This window comes from Furipterus horrens, unplaced genomic scaffold, assembly GCF_987537825.1.
Source record: "Furipterus horrens unplaced genomic scaffold, mFurHor1.1.pri manual_scaffold_3, whole genome shotgun sequence".
NCBI classification, from domain to species: Eukaryota; Metazoa; Chordata; class Mammalia; order Chiroptera; family Furipteridae; genus Furipterus; species Furipterus horrens.
Genome location: NW_028327173.1, coordinates 137168018 through 137186423, shown reverse-complemented (window position 1 = coordinate 137186423; position 18406 = coordinate 137168018). Strand labels below are relative to the sequence as shown.

The following is an 18406-nucleotide window of genomic DNA, read 5'->3' as shown; positions in this document are numbered from 1 at the left end:
TTCCTCTGGTGCCTTCCCTTCTCTGGGCTGATAAGTATCCAGAGTTCTCCTGTTCTTACTGGTAGAGAGAAGGGGAACACCTTTACAAATTTATGTCCTGCTTTTAGACAAAGGAAAGCAGACAGCTTTTCTTGTATCCTGTTCCTTCTCAATTGCCTTCAACTCAAAATAATTCTTATGCTAAAGTGACATGTTTTAGGATGGCATATTTTGCTACCCTTCAATACCTAATATTATAAAGCAATGGGAAAGTGAAGGAATAAGAGAATCCCCTTAAGAGCAAAAGCCATGATTTTACAGTGTGTCTCTACAGTAAAAAATGACATTCTTCATCAAATAAACTCAAATCCTCCAAAGAAAAGGACTCTTCTAAGTGCTGACAAGGATGTGGAGAAACGGGAACCCTAGTGCACTGTTGATGGGAATGCAGACTGGTGCAGCCACTATGGAAAACAGTATGGAATTACCTCAAAAAACTAAAAATGGAACTGCCTTTTGAACCCGAAAAATACCTGAAAAATCCTAAAACCCTAATTCAAAAGAACTTATGCACCCCTATGTTCATAGCAGCACTGTTTGCAATAGCTAAATGCTGGAAACAGCCTAAGTGCCCATCTGTAGATGAGTGGATCAAAAAACTGTGGTACATCTACACAATGGAGTACTATGTAGCAGAAAGAAAGAAGGCAGTCCTGTCATTTGCGACAACATGGATGGAACTAGAGAGAATTATGCTTAGTGAAATAAGCCAGGCAAAGAAAGAAAAATACCATATAATATCACCTAATTCAGGAGACTAAGGAACAACACAAACAAATGAACTAAATAGAACAAGAAACAGAATAACAGTTATTAGTGGGGAGGGGGAGGGAGAGAAGGGGGATAAGTAAGGGAAGAGTTTAGTCAAAGAACATGTATAAATGACTCATGGACAACGGAGAGGATACGATTGTGGGAGAAGGGGTGGGCTGGGTGGGGGGGAGCAATGGGGCAAAAATGGGACAACTGTAATTGAAAAACAAAATAAAAATAAATAAATAAATAATAAACTAAAATAAAAAGACTCCTCTAAAAAAAATCTCTGCATGGGAGAGAAAGATCTCTTGTCTCTTTTCCAATTCTTTCCTCTTGTGTTTTCACCTTCTCCTTCAGACCCCTCCTTTTGCTTGTCCCTACTATTGCATGTAACAGCTCACCTTTTAAACTTTTTTTTTCTTGGCTGTAGTGTGGCCTAAATTCCTTTTCCTTATATGATATTGTGATAAAATAAGAAATACATATTTGGGCTTCATCCCCGGTTCCTGGCACAGAGTTCCTAAATTCCTTGTAATTTCCTAGGATAAAAGCAATCTTTTGTTATAATCCACATTTTTTTCTTCAGTTCCTGAAATAGCTCCAGAGCAACAAAGGTGAAAGGAGCATCTTTTGTATTCATAATAAGCCCCTTTTAACTGAAGGGGTTCAGGACCAGCCTCCTCAAGATGTACCACTTGGGCATGGGAATTATTTTGAGCTGAAAGTAAGTGAGACCCTGAGGGTTCACAAGAAACTTTTACCTCTTCCTTAAAGAATTTAAATTAAGGGCCTTGCCCATAATGAATCATAACCAGAAATAACTTTTTATGACATATCTATAGGACAGGACAAAGTTCTAATTACTGCACATCTGCTCTTCTTATTCTCCAGAGAATGAATGACCTTCCTCATCTCTGAAGCCCCAAGCTAGTTTATCTCATTCTTAGCTCAGAATGTCGTACACACACACACACACACACACACACACACATATATACTTCATTTTCTCTTTCTGTCTTTGAAACTGTCATGTATGTGGAGTCTCCAACTCTCTAATGTATATAGGGTTCTCATATGTGTGTGTGGATATATATATATATATATATATATATATATATATATATATATATATATATAAAATTAAATTTGGTTATTTTTCCTCTTGTTAATCTGTCTAGGAGAGCAGAGGAAAGTTTCTTCTACCCCTACACACCCACACTTGAGTTTATGTTAATAAAGTTGATTTTTGGAAAGCCCCTAAGAGTGGAGGCTGGTTGCCAGGGGAATCAACCACATGATTAGAGGGCTGGAACTTTAAGTCTCACACCTGACTCACTGAGTTCAGTCACCAATGGCCAATGATTTAATCAATCATGCCTATATATTGTAGCCCCCATTACAAAGAAAAACTAACCACGGGATTCATTGTACTAGGCTTCTCTTCCATATGGCTGTTCCTGAGTTATATTCTTTTGTAATAAACCAATAACCTAGTAAGTAATCTTTTCCTGGGTTCTGTAAACCATCTTAGGAAATTATTGAACCTGAGGAGAGGGTGGTGGGGACCTCCAAATTATAGTTGGTTGTCAGAAGCACAGGTAACAACCTGGACTTCAGATTGGTGTCTGAAGTAGGGGTAGGGGACAGTCTTATAGGACTGAGTCCTTAACCTGTGGAGTTTGCGCTGACTCAGGGCAATCAGTGTCAGGACTGAGTTAAATTGTAGGACACCCAATTGGTATCCTCCAAGAATTGAAAAAATGCTTGGTATAAAAACATTCACACATTTGGTGTCAGATGTGTTGCTTTGAGTACAGAAAAAAAGAAATCTTTTTCCTTGTTTTCTAATAAAATAGATTAAATAGGTTATTATTTTTAGAATATATTTTTAAGAGAAATTAAATTGTAAACAGTACAAAGTTAAATTTCTATAGTATCAAGTCTCTGATTTAAGTCCTAGTAAAGCAGCAAATATCTTCAATAAACTCATATCTTTTTATTCTAACAAAACTATTCTTGCAGCCTCTGATGAAGTAGAACAACTTTGCAGGCTCTTTTATCCTTCTCTTCTAGCTCTTGGGAGTCCCATAAAGAGAACCCCTCAGTCTTGCTCCCTCCCTGGCACCCAAGACAGAGTCTGCCATATTGCCCTTCCCACAGGCAGAACATTCTCTACACATTGGTCTAAAATCATCAGTGCTTGACAACATTGTCCAACAGAATTTTCTGTGATGATGAAAATGTCTCTGAGCTGTTGGATATGATGGCTATTAGACACTTGTGGCTACTGAGCATTTGAAATGTAGCTACTGTGACTAAGGAACTTTTATTTAATTTTTATTAATTTAAATTTAAGTAGCCACATGTAGCTAGTGGCTATCATATTGGACAGAGCAACTTCAGAGCAATTCCACTCAGTTCCTATGTTTAACCCAAGGGTTATACTTTGCTCATAGTTTATTCAAAATGCAATGACACCATTTGAAACCAAAGAATGATCCATCCCTGTGCAACCTTAACTATTAAGTTATCATCTTCACCTACTTCTGAAATAGTTAATGTGATATACAGGCATAGGAAAGAGAGTTGGTCAAAATTAGTTTTTATCCAGAAAGACTGTATTAGTACTTTAATCATACATAAAATCACACGTGTTGGAGGTAGAAGGACACTGTATTCTTTTATACTTTCACATAGTGTATCTTGTCATGAAGACAAGGAGAAAAAAGTGCATTTCTCCTCAGAGGCCTGCCCAGAGCACTGAGAGTCTTCTCCTGAGCACTGAGAGTCTTCTCCTGAGCACTGAGAGTCTTCTAATTGATCCAGCCCAGGCCTAAGATAGCTCAGCTCTCAGGACATCTTAAGAAATCTATTAACTTTGATTATAAAAGGCATTTTCCATATGTCCAAGTTTCCTACTTCCAAGCAACCTCTACTGTAAAGCTGATTTGGCACATGGAAACAAAATGCAAAGGCTTCTCTGCACTGCCTCCTGAAATGAGGTCTAGAAAGTTCCAGCCAGGTTATCCTTGCCTCAAAAATTTCTACATTCTACAGATTTTCAGAAAGGTAGATTTTGTTGCCCTCTCTCAAAGAGATGTAACCTGGAATTTCCTACAATTTAGAATATAGCTCCTGTAGCCCTTGACAAACAATACATTGTTTTATATGTAGTTGTTTACATATCTGCCTTCTGGCTAGAGTTTTCATCCATTTATTTATCCAATAAATACTGATCATCTACTCTGTGTCACATCCTGTTCTAGGTGCTGGCAGCACAGCAGAGAACAAAACAAGGTGCCCCCATGAACCTTAGACTCTAGTAGAGGGAAACTTTGAATAAATGAGTAAACAAATATGCATGATAATTTCAGAGAGTGATACATGTTATGAAGAAAATAATGTGCTAGGGTAGACTAGGGGTGTCTTTTAGACCCTGTGGTCAGGAAGGCCTCAGAAGAGGGGAGGTTTGAGCTGAGGGTGGCTGCAAAGGGGCAAACAGCCTGGGGTGGCAGCAGATAGAAAGTCTACATTTACCACTAGAGCAGGCTATTTTCTTCCTTTTGATAATGGTATTCTTGGTGCCTGACATAATGCTTGACTTTGAATAAGTACGTGTATAATAATAACAATGATGACTACAATAAGTAACATTTTAACATAAGTAAATATGCTAAATGTTTATGGAATTATCTCAGTTAATCCTTACAAGACACAAGACAGAAGCAGAAAATTAAGAGACAGTAAATAACCAAGGACATGCAGAGGATTAAGTGGCAAAAACGAAGATTGACCTTAACTCAGGCTTCTGACCCCAGAAACTATGCTTCTAATAATTAACCAATGTGTCTCATTGAACTTTAGCATCTGAAATGCTTCCTAAAAATACAGTTTTTACCATCAAACCAAGCCAACTGAATTAGAATCTCAGAGGAGAGGAAAGTTGATTTTTTTTTTCTATGATTCCATTTATAAGACATTCTAGAAAATTGTCTCTGCCCTATTAGGCTATGATCTTTTTTTTCTTTTCTTTTTTCCTTTTCTTTTATTTTTTGAAAATTTTTTTCTGGAAAGCTGAATTTTTAACAAGCCCACCAGATGATTCTTATGCACACTGAAGTTAAGTCCACTTGCTTTGTTGAATGAATGAATGAATGAGACAGGTCCTCTGCCATTTGTACTATTGCCCTACATACTGTAGATTCCTAGGCCTCTAAGCTCTATAAATGCCCATTCTCTTAAAGTTTAAGCCCTTGCGGTGATAATTAGATAATTTTACCACTATGTTACAAGAAAGAAGAAATCTCAATCTCCTGAGTCCTGCAGGATGGCTAAAGAAAAAGACCTTGACAAACCCTTCTGGACTACCATTCTCCCACCCACCCTCCACCACCCCCAAGTCTCATTTCAACCTAACCAAGGGTTGACCTGAAATCAGACAGCTCCAGGGACATCAAGCCTTGTTTACCAGTTCATGTAAAGGTCTGGAGCCAGCCACAAGGCTTGGCTCCTCTGCCAAGCAAGCCTGAAGTACATTCAGAATCTCTGAACTAAGCCAGCCACCCCAATCCCCAAATTCCCACACCCCATTCCTGCTACTTAAAGCAGACCCATCCTTATAGGTTAGATCTTCAACGCCCCCTCCTGAGGGATGAGGAGGGGAGGCAGGTATCTTCCAGACGTGGGAGACCGGGGATTGAGTGAGTTTCCTGGAAACTAGTTGGGAAATCTCCAGAGCAAAGGAATTACATCGTGACACATGGTTTAGGTTTAGGGTTGCCAGATAATATACAGGATGCCCAGTTATGTCCCAAATATTACATGGGACATACTTATTCAATAAAAGTGTTTGTTGTCTGTCTGAAATTCAGCTTAACTAGGCATCCTGTTTTTTACTTATGCAATCTGTCAATCTAGTTGAGATACAGGCCTCAAGCCCTCTGTAGGAGCATTTAACCAGAGATGTGGTCTCCACAAACATCATAAGCATATGTTTAGAAAGAACACAAGGGAAGGACTTCAGAGGGGAGGGAGCTATACAATAATAGGGAAGCCCAAAAAGTGTGTGCGACCCTGCAGGGGTGGTTGTGTCACGTTTTTAATTGTGGGAGAGCGCGGCCAGGGGCAACCCCCGTGAAGGACTCAGGTGCTTCATACTACGTAGGCAACTCCCTCACTGTCTACCAAGTGTGTGACAAGAATTACCGTCCAATCTGCTAGACTGCTAGACCACTCCGCCAGCACAGGTGTTCTCGCCCCGCCCACCTGCGAGGTTAGTGGCGGAGTAGTGTTCGGAGGCCCCGCCTCCCCGATCCGGCCCGGCGCGGTGGCCACGCCCCACTGTGTTATCCGACTCTTTTCTGGGTCAGCTGGTGCTGGCGTCAGGCGTAGGGATGGGCTGGCTGGGCTCGACCCGGCAGGGCTTGTTTACTATGGCTGATGATCTGGAGCAGCAGTGAGTTAATCCTGTCTCTTACTCTTTCTCTGTCTCTCTCTGGGCCATGATCCTGGGACTTGTCTGTGGCTGAGGAACACTTTTAGACACCTTCCCGCCTTTCCTGTTTCAGGTCGGCCTCATGGGAGGGCTGGGGCTGCGTCTGCTTGCTTTGCTTTTGCCCAGAAGAGGCGGTGGCAGCGCACGGGGAACGATGGGAGACAAGTTTGCCTGCAGCTTAGTGATTCGGACTTTCCACATTAGTCTTCCCGATCGCTTCTGGTCCTCCTCTACCCGCTGTGCTCTGGGATTAGATTCAGTAGGAATGTCTAAGAGCCCCCGAAGCACGCATGTGGGACGCGGTTGCGGGGGTAGCGGCCGGGTCCGCTGGTCTGGATTTGCCCCGGGGTGGAAGTCGGGGGTGGGAAGAGCCTCGTTTTTTCGTCGTGCGTGGAGAGGGCACTGAAAGAGGAAAGTGGCCTCCGCCGCGCTGGAGTTCGTCTAATTGGAGTAATGAATGTGCTTACTAGCTTGCTTTTAGCTCTCACGCACCTAGAGAGTTCGCAGCTTGAGATCCTAGTAGATAATGTTTTAATCTTCATAACAATGTCTTTTATGCTGTGGTCTCAAAATTAGAATTTGGGGGATTTGTTACCACTGTCTCAAGGGAATCAGGTTTGGGGTGCCACCTGTAGATGGTGTGACTAGCTCTTGCAGTCGCGTAGGAGCCAAGAAAAGTTGCTTCCAGAAAAACGACTCGGCTCCCAGCCAAGCGTTGGTTTCACCAGAGCGGGGCCTTTCGTGGGTCTCATGTTCCCCCTTTTCAGAGCAGCAGAACTGGCAGTTTGCAAAATGAATTAACTTTATGACATTAATAGCTTCCTGTGCTTGAAGAAATCAGGAAGATATTACTTTCTAAGATGACTTTTCCAAGAGGAAATGTACAACAGCTACAATGACTTAGGGAAACAATATTAGAACTGGTTGAGAGGCAGGTAGTTAAGCTCTTCTTTTACAAATGAAAAAGCCAGTGCTCATAGAAGTTAGGAGACATGTGCAAGATCACAGAGTCCCAGAACAGGCTTCTGACCCACCACAGAACCCCTTCTGCTGTACCCCCCATTAGAGGCATGAGACCTTGCTGGCCAGGCTAAGTTCATGGCTAAGTGGCTTCTCTGTTCTTTGCTTGGATCCTCCTGTTCCCATCCCTCACCTCCCCAATTGTACTGAGTACATAATTGTACTGAGTTTATCTTCTGGTAGACATTATTCTATGTGTTTTAGGTGCATTAGCTCATTTAATCTTTATAACAATCCTATGAGATAGATAGTATTGTTACCTCCCTTTTAAAGGCAAGGAAACTTTGACACAGAAAGGCCAAAGTCACATTGCTGATAAGTGACAGTGCCAGGATTAGAACTCTGGCCTTCTGGCTTTAGATCACACCTTTCAGAAAACAGAGACCAGTGTGAAAATTATGTTCTCTATTGTAAGTATTCATGTATGGCCTTGGAATGCCGAGGCTGGAACTTCCAGAGAAGTGATACAGAGAAACCTGGACTTGAAATCTGGGTTCTGTAGTTCTTTTTCTAACTAGCTGTATGATCTCTTTGGGCATCAGTTTGCTCATCTGTAAAATAAAGAGGCTGGGCTAGATGATTTCTAAGGAACCATCCTAATCTAAAGCTCTATCCTTCAGATGATGTACCAGGATGCCTAGTGTGTGCTAAGGGGCTGGGGGGGGGGGGGGGCATGGCTCCTCTCATTCTCCCATAGAATTCTCCCATGTGACTATATCCATGTTCATGGGCCCTTGCTGTAGCTGGTGGTGTCCATCGTATAATCCTCTTCACCCAGGCAGTTCAAGAAAAGGGAAATATCACATGGGATGGAAAAGGAATAATAAAAACTCATCCACTGAGTAATTTGTACCAGGCACCTTACAAGTTCCCTTATGTGTCTAAACACTCAAAGATAGGCCAAAGCCATTCTGTTCATAAATGATAATACTGTAACTCAGATCCAAAGTTTTATTGTTGTTGTTGTTGCAAAGCCAGTGCTTTCAACTTCTACTCTGCAGTGACTTAAAGTCCTATAGATATGAAGGAGAAAGCAGAATAGATTATCTTTTTATTCCATTACTTTTGTTGTTCAATTACAGTAGTCCCAAATTTTGTCCCATTGCTCTCCCCTGTCCTGCACCCCTCCCTACAGTCAAACCCTACCCTGTTGTTCATGTCCATGGGACTTGTTCCTTGACTGGACCCTTCTCCTTCTTTTCCTCGTTATCCCCCTCTCCCCTTCCCTCTGGTCACTGAAAGTCTGTTCCTTATTTCCATGCCTCTGGTTCTATTTTGCTCATTTGTTTGCTTTGTTCATTAGGTTCCACTTATAGGTGAGATCATATGGTATTTGTCTTTCACTGCCTGGCTTATTTCACTTAGTTTATCTTATCTGTTTTATTGCCTGCCATAGGAGGTGAGGAATATTTGAGGTTCACTCATTTTATAATCTGGAAAACAAGGCCAAAAGCAACTTGTGTCCAGTCAGTGATTCCCAGCAGAACTTGAACCCAGGTCTCCCACCTCCTGCTTCCTGCCTATGCCATCTCATTGCTCAGGGATTGCCTGAGAGCCCAACTAGGCACTGACAGTGCTCTGTACTTCAGGAGACTTCGAAGAGGTCACATACAAACTATCGTGCCCTGCCAGGAAGGCAGGTAACATGGGAATTTGTCCCACTCTGAAGGAACATTCAGTCCTGGGGATAGCAAAAGATAACTGAAACATTAGTTAAAAGTTCACTTTCCCCCCTATAATCTCCTGGAACATTATGAAAACCAGTGACAAAGGGGATTGTAAAGCTCAAGTGAGATAAATGTGAAAGTTCTTTGTAAACTGTAACGTGCTATGCACATGGTATTCTGAGTATCTTTGAAACAAAGGGCATGTTGTTAATAACCATTTACCAGAGAAAAGTACAGTCTATCAGGCAGTGAGGGAATTGCTGACTGCCTTGGTGGGAGGTCTCTGAGCCTGGGAAACACCCTGCACCCTGGTAACTTTATAACAGTGGGCAAGGCTAAGGGCATCAATGTTTCCTTTCCAATGTTGCGGATGAGCATCTCTGTGTCTCCTTGTCCCAGGCCTCAAGGCTGGCTGAGTAGCTGGCTGCCAGCTTGGCGCCCCACTTCAATGTCTCAGTTGAAGAATGTGGAAGCCAGGATCCTCCAGTGTAAGTAGAAGAGACAGCTTGTGCCAACTCCCTTAGGAGGCCTAAGGAGGATACAGGATCTTCCCAGAGCCTGGTACACTGAGCACACTGACTCCTGATTAACAGTGCTTGGGAGTGGGAGGAGGGGTTGTCAGTGATCTCAGGGAAGAGATTTGTACAGAGGACACTATATTCTATGATAATGGTTCCTTAGCCTCTCCCTCCCTGTCTATCATGTTAGCTCTTGCCACATCCCATAACTTCACCTCCAACCCTGTACCAACTATTAGCACACAGTGCACACAAGTGCACACATCCTCTCCTTCCCTTCTTCCTTTTCCTCCTATTCTTCTCTTCTTCCTCTCTCCCTACTTGTTATTCCAAACATACAAGCACTTCTTAGATTTGCCACCTTCCTACCCAAGGACCAGCAAGCAGTCCTATATTCTCTAGTATTACTGTTGCCCCACCATTTCTGTGGTTTGAGACAGGAGTTGAGGATTCCCACAGACCAGCTCTCACGGGCAGTGTTATATTGGGTCAGGGCAGCTCATGACCATTACCAGCCACTGGCTCAAACAAGGTCCTTGGGACACATCTCCCTGTACTTCTTATATGATCTTACCTGCCCTGTACTACTTCCCAAACCATAGCCACCCTTTACCTTATGAGCCAGAGTAAGTGCAACAGAAGAACAGCCACAGCTTTAAAGCTTTTGGCCAGGACCCAGGTGACTCTCCCAACCCCAGGCAGCTCTGTCAGGTAATTGTCTTCATGCCAGCAGAGCAAGCACTGCCGACCTTGGTCTGTCTCTAAGAGGAATAAGTTTGTGGCTCAGTTCACACCCATCACCCCCTCCACCTGGCTCAACTCCAGCTAGAAGCTGCCCTCCCAGTTACCCTCAGTGAAGACACTCTTGTCCACCCATCTGTCAAGCCCCAAGCACGTGCAGGTGCAAGAGCAGTGGATGCAGGAGCTCTGTGAGGTCAGTGGGGTCCCTGCCCCCTTGGGCCCAAAGGGATCCAGGCAGACGGGCTTGAGGAGTAAGATGACCACTCATGAGCTACAGACTAGATGGTCTACAAATTGTACTCGGAGTTGAACTCTTAGGGTATATGGTGAGAGGGTTATGGAAGGAAAGAGGTAAAGGGAGGTCGGGAAGGGTGTGGGAATGGAGGAACAGAGCTGAAGAGTAGTAGTCCAGGCAAAATGATGATGCTGTCAGGAAACAGACTTATTGCTCTCCCCTGAATCCCCTCTCCCCAGGTCTCCAGAACAAGTTCCTGGCCCGATATGTGTCTCTCCCAAACCAGAACAAGATCTGGACGGTGACAGTGAGCCCCGAGCTCAGGGACCGCACCCCCTTGGTGATGGTGCATGGCTTCGGAGGTGGCGTGGGCCTCTGGATCCTCAACATGGATTCACTGAGTGCCCGCCGCACAGTGCACACCTTCGATCTGCTTGGCTTTGGGCGAAGCTCCAGGCCAACATTCCCAAGGGACCCAGAAGGGGCCGAGAATGAGTTTGTGACCTCAATAGAGACATGGCGGGAGACCATGGAGATCCCCAGTATGATCCTCCTGGGGCACAGTTTGGGAGGATTCCTGGCCACTTCTTACTCTATCAAGTACCCCGAAAGGTAAGAAGGGGTTCCAGCATCCCCTCTCAGTCATTACCTAACTCCTTGCCTTGCTGGGAACCTTCCATTATTAGTTTCCAGTAGTTCCCTTCTGCCTGGGTGATTTAAGGGCTGTGGTACCTCCAAGCAAATACAACTTCTCCTTTGTCCTCCTGTAGAGTTAAACACCTCATCCTGGTGGACCCATGGGGCTTTCCCCTCCGACCGACTGACCCCAGTGAGATCCGTGCACCCCCAACCTGGTTTAAGGCTGTGGCCTCTGTCCTAGGGCGTTCCAATCCACTGGCTGTTCTTCGAGTAGCTGGGCCCTGGGGTGAGTAGCCTACAGATAAAAAATCTAACTCTTCAAACTAAGGCTGTTCCATTCTAGAAGCCCCACTGCTTCTGGACTCCCATCATCCCTGCTTGTTCTTAAAAAGTGGGAATGGGCCCCGAATTGTTATTTAAAGCCATTAATCTGGATCAGATCTCTTTGTCTGCAGTTTCAGAAGGTCCTTTGTTCCCTTCATCTGCACAAAAAAAGATTTCCTGTGCAAGGGACAGATGGAGCAGAACTACTGCTCTGCCTTGGTTAAATCCCCCTACCCCCACCCCCATAGAGAGAGAAAGACAGGGGCCATGAGGTGTCTTCCTCTGCTGACTTCTTATGCTACCTGTGTGGGTTTCTGGCAGCCTGTTGGTGATTCGGTGTGGTAACCACCACTAGCTCCCACCTCTGCAGCTCATCAGGCACCTGCAGCAGGGCCATGTCAGAGCCAGAGCCTCCAGCACAACCCACAGTGTTGGGCAAGCCCCTCAAAACCGTGCCCTGCTCCAGTCAGACACCATTTAGTAGCTGTCAGCAAATTCTGTGGCTGAAGGAAGGGCAAGAATTGGGGGGGTGGGGGGTAGCCTGAGTAAGGGAAATCAGTAGGTCCCAAGCTTCTGACCTCAGACTGTCAGCACCCTAACTTTCAGGGGAGCTTTTTCTTTTGATGAAGTGAAAAGCAGATGCCTTTTATGGAAAAGATTGGTGACCCTCTGTTTTACATTAATGGCTTATATGTACATAATGATGTCCAATAACCATTTATCCTGAGTTAATTGCTAACAGCTAAGTTAAGAGTTGTCTCCCTGAGCCCTTCATGAACAATAGAATGACTGTGGATAAAGAGAAAAATGAGCCTTAGAGGAGAAGGTAGGAGTTCAGGAGAAGCCCAGCTCTCACCACTCTCCCCACCTGTGGACTTGCACCTGGCCAGGTTCATGCACGGGCATCAAAGCTACAGTGGTTGCGACAGTTAGCTGGCAGCCGTGGAGGAGGGCCAGGGACCAGGGGATCCTGGGTGTGCCTACCTCTGACCCCTTTCTCTTCATGTGCAGAGTGAAGATCAGGAGAGAGGTCAATCAGAAATTGACCAGTAGGCCCAATTTTTACTGTCTGTTTTGGGTGCCCTACTGCTTGTTCATGAACTATATAAAGAAGGTGAAGAGAACAGATTGCACTGAGATGCCAGGGTTAAGTTTGCCTCTCACTCATATTATATTACAGGCCTGAACATGAGCTGGCTCTTGGGAGGTGTTCTAGTTTCATTCACTACCTTAAGATGAAAAGGGCACAAGGGTCACAGGAACAGGAGAAATAATGTTTGATGAAAGTTGTTAAAACATGTACAGGCAGGAGTCTTTCCCCGGCCACCCAAACTGGCTACTCCATGTTCTTCTATCCCTTCCCAGGGCCCGGCCTGGTGCAGCGATTCCGACCAGACTTCAAGCGCAAGTTTGCAGACTTCTTTGAAGATGATACTATATCAGAGTATATCTACCACTGCAACGCGCAGAATCCCAGGTAAGAGCAGCACCCAGAGCCCGCTCCGGGTAGATGGGTTTGGAGATAAAACCCCAGCTGCTGGGAAACTGCAGAACTATCTCAGGATCGAGATCATTCTGTGCTGTATTTCCTCTTCCACAAAGCTTTCCTTCCACTGGGGAACAGAGGCATTAGCAGGGGTGATCATTTCCAAAGACTTCTCCAGAGATAGGCACAAAAGGATGGAGAAGATAACAGATTAATTAAAACTGCCACCATCTCTAGAGGTGACCCTCATTCTTCTGTGGAGATATTCAATTATGCTGACAGACAAGAATCTGGAAAACATTTGAAAAGATCTTTTTTTTTTTTTTAAAGTGAAAAAATAGTGTGAAAATGGTACTTTTATAAAGGCAAAAAGGAAAGAAAAATCTTTTCCTGTCCCAGAGCTGTGACTCCCAGATTTCCTTGTTATTTCCTGCCTGAGATATCAAGTGACAGCTTTAGAGAACCTCCTTGCATGTCTTCCTCTGCACACAGGTGACTATAGCTATAGAGTACATGACTACAAATAGAATTGCTGGTTGAAAAGTACACATTTTAAAATTTAATTATGTGCAATATTGTTGGGACAGGAATTCTTTCCAAATCTCTTGGGGACTTCCAGGTGTCCCCAGAATCTTGAGAGCTTCATATCTATAACTATTTGCACAGCAGGCCCCACAAGCCTGTTCATCTGCATTCTTGGCAGCTGACAGCCAGGGCACAGTCAGGGAGATAATCTTCCCTTCAGGCCCTGCTGTGTGAGGGGCTGATAGCAGGCTGCTTTGGTGGCACCTCCTCTGCATTTGGCCTCACCCTGGGCTGCTGGGAGACATCACAGGGAAGCCAAGATCACTAGGAGCAGCAGCACTGCCCCACCTCATTCCAGGCCTGTTCAGATCACCACTGTGAGCCAAAGCTGTGAAGAAAGAGGGGATTTTCATTCCAGCATACTGTCTGAGCATTAGCCTCAAACCCAGACAGCTCGTGGAAGCGTGGGAACCATCCATCTAACATTCCCTGTGAGCTCAGCTAATTGAAGTGCCCCGCTTAGGCAGCAGTATAGAAACTCAGCTTAGCAGTCAAATCAGGTAGCCCTCTGCTTTCTGTTCTCTACCCCTCTTTCAGCCCCTACTGGGCTCAGTGCCAGTCTCATACCCACTTGCGGCCCCTCACACAGAACCCTAGCCCTTTATTCAGAACTTTCCCCCATCTCAGACCTAGTTCTGCACAGTGAATGGCCTCCCAATCTAAGCCACAGAATATATAATAATGAGACTCATTTGTGTCCTGGAGGAAGCAGAGATGACATCAGTGATAACCAGTCCCCTCCCAGCAAATACCATCACTCAGTTTTATAGCCCTTGAGGGTTTCTGAGTTGTAACCCTGACAGGCTCAAGGTAACTCTTACCATTCCCTTGGAAAACAAAATTGGGGCTGGGGGAAGTGTACCTATTCTGTTTCACCTGAACTTAGGGGCTTTTGTACATATTTTTATTTTTTATTTTTATTTTCCTCACAATGACCTAATAAAGTGGGTATGATTCCTCTCCAATCTGTAGGTGAGAAAGTTAAGGTGTGTTCCGGTTATATAACTTGCTAAGAGAGTATAGCCAGGACTTGTACGCATGCCTCCCTGACTTCAGAGTCCATGATTTTTCCACTACACTTCAATGTCTTAAGAAAAAACTGATTCTGGTGGCCTTTGCAGAACTCAGGTTCCCCTTCATCTCAGGGGTACAAAGGAGACCAGCTGAGCCTGGTAGAAGGCAGTCTCCTGAATTGCCTCGGCTCCCCAAAAAGCTACAGACCAGCCCGGAAAGCCACTTCCGTATCAGCCTGGCATACCCCTCATGATACGGCCTCTATTAGCTCTACCTAAGGAAACGACCAGGGAGCAAAGAAGATTCAACTGGCAGTCATTGCTTCTCACATAGCACAAATTGCTACTCCCCCAGGTCTTCTCAAGACCGTTGTTCCAGAGACTCCTCGAGAAATCTTCATCCTACCATAGTATTCATTCTTCAGACTCCACCTTAAATGAATGCCTTCTCCCTTCACCCCCAACAGACTAACTCCCTAGCCTTTGGTCTTATAGAACTCCATCACCCTTTCATAATTCTTGGGAAATGTGAAGTTAATTAATCATAGAATTCATTATTTAATGCCTAAAATGTGAGCTGAAATGTGCACCAGATTGGCAGGTACTACACCTGTCTTGTTCATATGTCCCCTCACTTAGCTTAGGGTGTGACACATAACTATTTGTTGAAGAAATATTAACCCATCACATTCTTAGGCAATATTCAGTTCCTTGGGGATTTTCACAGTGTGCCCCTCTAACTCTGCTTTGTGTTAGGAGGCCTCTAGAGATTCAGTCCCATCTCTTAATCTTACCAATATTTAATGAGTTTTAAACCCAGGGTTTGAGAAGAATAGCAAGACGATGAAGATACTGCCCTAGCCTCTGAAGAGACCAAGAAGTTGACATTTTATGCTGTACAGTTTATTCTACTAATTGCCTCACCCTGTTTTGCTTCTTAGTGGTGAAACAGCCTTCAAATCCATGATGGAGTCCTTCGGCTGGGCCCGGCGCCCCATGTTAGAGCGAATTCACTTGATTCGAAAAGATGTGCCTATCACCATGATCTATGGGGCCAACACCTGGATAGACACCAGCACAGGGAAAAAAGTGAAACTGCAGCGGCCAGATTCCTATGTCCGAGACATGGTACGTTGGCCCCCCAAGGAGCCGTATTGAGGTGGAAAAGCTGTGCATTGAATGCCCGCACATGTTGGTTGACTCTCAGCATGGATGAGCAGTCCATGTAGAGAAGATGATGGAAAAGTCAGCAGGGAAAAGAGGGATGAACAGATTGAGACGGGACAGTGAACTTGAAAAGGGTGGCTCTGTGTCATTTCATAATCAGGGGGCCTCTCTCTTCTGTATAGCCCAGTTCAGCTGAAAGTCACATTCTTGTCCAGTAGCCAGGCACAGACATGGTGCCACTCCAGCCCCTTGTCATTCCCACTCGAAGCCAGAGCTGTGAACAGCAGAGCAAACAGTATAGACTGACATGGAGCCTTCCCACCACACCCCGGCCTTCTTTTTTTTTCTACCCCCCTCAACCTTTATTTGCTAAGAGTGTGCTTAATTAAGCTGGCTGCCCAGTGGGCCCTGGGCTATGGACCTGTGGATGAAATGAGCAAATCAGTAGTGGGGCTCTCATGGAAAGCAAGATACCGTGAATGGCCATGGGAGGAGACTGGGATATTGAGAGTTATTGTCTCCCACAGGAAAGTGCCAAGACCCAGGGAGAAAAGTAGACCATTGTTTCTGCTAAGTGCTCATGGGTGACAGGCAAGCAGGTCTAAAGGAAAAGAAAAATTTTGACAGCTTTTCCATGCCTGGAATAAAGGGCTGTCTCACCCCTGGTGGGTTCTTTCCTCCACAGGAGATCGAGGGTGCTTCGCACCACGTCTACGCAGACCAGCCACACATCTTCAATGCTGTGGTGGAAGAGATCTGCGACTCGGTTGATTGAGCTGCTCTTAATGGAGGAAGCAGAGAAAGCCAGAGTCACTCTCGCCTCCCTGTCTGCTTACTCATCCCTGTCCTTTCCTCACCGACTAACATGTGCCAGCCAGCCAGAGTCTTGGGCTGTTTCCAAGGCAGGAACACAGTGAAGAGCACTCCTGACCCCAGGCTAAGGGCTGGAGGCAGAAGCCACACAGAGGCCTTGAGCTCCCCACCCCAGGGAAGAAGATGAAGGGTCACTTAGTGCCACCCCATTTTCTCCATGCCAAGTGTTACCTAAGTAGTGGTTGTGAAGGGCCCGCACCGAAGGGAGGTCAGCCTCTTCCCCTGGACAAAGCAAAGGCTCCCATAGTTTCCCAGTTCTGGAATATTTCTAGGGGTAGGTTCCATGCAAGAGCATCTTCCTCCTTCATCACCTCATAGCCCGCATCCCATGCCAGCGTCCAGAGGCTGGTTGGGACCAGTTTCACTTAGACACAAAGAACAGGTCCTGGACCTCCCTTTTTCTTCACAGTTCCTCCCATGACCTGAGAGGACATATCCAAAGCCCTCGTTAACAGATGAGGAACAGGCCAGGGCAGGACATGGCTGGCCCATGGTGACAGAGCTCTGTTCCAAGAAAGTTCAGGCTAGAACCCAGATCTGCTAACACCCTGTGCTCATTGCAGACTCCATTTGCGAAGGTTTGAGACAGGCACCATTGCCGTGGGGTACCTGGCCAAGTGTATGCCCATCTCTGCCCCATATTGAAGCCCCATTGCACAGGGGTGCTATTGTCCTGCCCTGGGTCTCAGCCCTGGCTGCCTAAGCTGGGAACACTCAAGTGCTTCCTTTCCCGCCCCCTCTTCCAATGGGGGGGCCTCTGTGGCCCCCTCTGTGCCTTGGGCCCTGAAGCCCCACCTGTAGTACAGAGCAAAGGTGACCACTGGTGGAGAGCAAAAGGAAAGCTCTGCAAGCAAGGCCATCTCTGGATTCCCGTACTCGGGTAAGATTTTTCTTCCTATGCCCAGAGCTGAGGCCACCTGAAGCCCCTGCCCGTGGTCCAGTGAGGGGCCTCATGCCAGCAGTTGCCTGTCTTCATCAACCACAGATGGTTCTCGCTGCTTGGCCCTCCCTCTCTGCCACCTGTCACCCGTGGTCTCCAGTTCATCCCACTCAACCTACCCATCGTCCTCTCCCAGGGGCTGGTTCCAGGTGCTCCTGGAAGGTTCTGAGCAGTAGGCTGGGCCTGGCCTCAGAACCCGGGCAGCTCCTGCCCACTCCTTCACTTTTGTAAAGCCAACCCCTCACCAGAGTAGTATTAACTCATCGTGCTTTGTATACTGCTGGCCCAGCTGCCTCGGGCTCCTTTTCTACATTAATAAAGAAATGAGTAAAAACTGCTGGTGATGATGATGTTTAATATTGCTCCGACAGGAGAGCTGAGAGTGGTGCTGAATTCAGAGCAACCTGGGTGATGCTGAGTCAAAGGAGGACCCTGAGGGGGTGCCCACTTACACACCTTTCCCTCCCCCTTAGAACAGCCTTTGCCCCCTAGACCCAGATTGGCAGGGGCACTCTCAGACAACCCCCTCAAAGGATGGATGGGAAGTAGATGGGCCAAACCCTGACTCAGGAGAATTAGGCAGAGCTGGTGCTCCCTGCTTCCCAGTAAACAGCCATCTTCTGAAGTTCACTCCGCATGGGCCTATACCTGGACTGTGCCTCTGTATATCCTGTTTTCCTAACTTTCCTTATGCAGGGAAGCCTGTCTCTGACCCCGCCCCCACCCCCTGCCCCACTGGACTTGGATCCTCTCTTCTGTGTCTCCATGGCACCTTCAACTGCCTCATTTGTAAAACTCATGAATGTACAGTTACTTGTTTCATGTCTGTCTTTCCTCCCTAGATCATAAACTAGTTAGTAAAAAGGGGCATGTCTGGCAGGCACCTAGTTCATGTCCAATAAATGTTTG

The 18406-nt window shown here is 45.7% G+C and overlaps 1 protein-coding gene across 4 annotated transcripts; it reads left to right on the top strand.

Moving 5' to 3' along the window:
* The first annotated feature begins 6169 nt into the window (after positions 1 to 6169).
* ABHD4 (abhydrolase domain containing 4, N-acyl phospholipase B) lies at positions 6170 to 17834 on the top strand. Of its 4 annotated transcripts, none has more exons than XM_090270297.1 (7): positions 6170 to 6250; positions 9376 to 9464; positions 10710 to 11082; positions 11241 to 11395; positions 12799 to 12910; positions 15459 to 15645; positions 16370 to 17834. In XM_090270297.1, the coding sequence occupies exons 1-7, from the start codon at positions 6189 to 6191 to the stop codon at positions 16457 to 16459; spliced, it is 1068 nt and encodes a 355-aa protein (XP_090126423.1). In that variant the 5' UTR covers positions 6170 to 6188; the 3' UTR covers positions 16460 to 17834. The 4 variants fall into 4 exon arrangements, with proteins under 4 accessions (XP_090126423.1, XP_090126425.1, XP_090126424.1 ...); XM_090270298.1 differs by lacking the exon at positions 6170 to 6250 and adding an exon at positions 6265 to 6362; XM_090270299.1 differs by lacking the exon at positions 9376 to 9464.
* Positions 17835 to 18406: the final 572 nt, after the last annotated feature.

Coding starts and splice junctions, on each gene's coding strand:
- ABHD4 (XM_090270297.1), top strand. CDS start 6,189: ATGGGCTGGCTGGGCTCGACCCGGCAGGGCTTGTTTACTATGGCTGAT. Junction 11,083..11,240: donor TCTATCAAGTACCCCGAAAG/GTAAGAAGGGGT, acceptor GTCCTCCTGTAG/AGTTAAACACCTCATCCTGG. Junction 12,911..15,458: donor TGCAACGCGCAGAATCCCAG/GTAAGAGCAGCA, acceptor TTTGCTTCTTAG/TGGTGAAACAGCCTTCAAAT.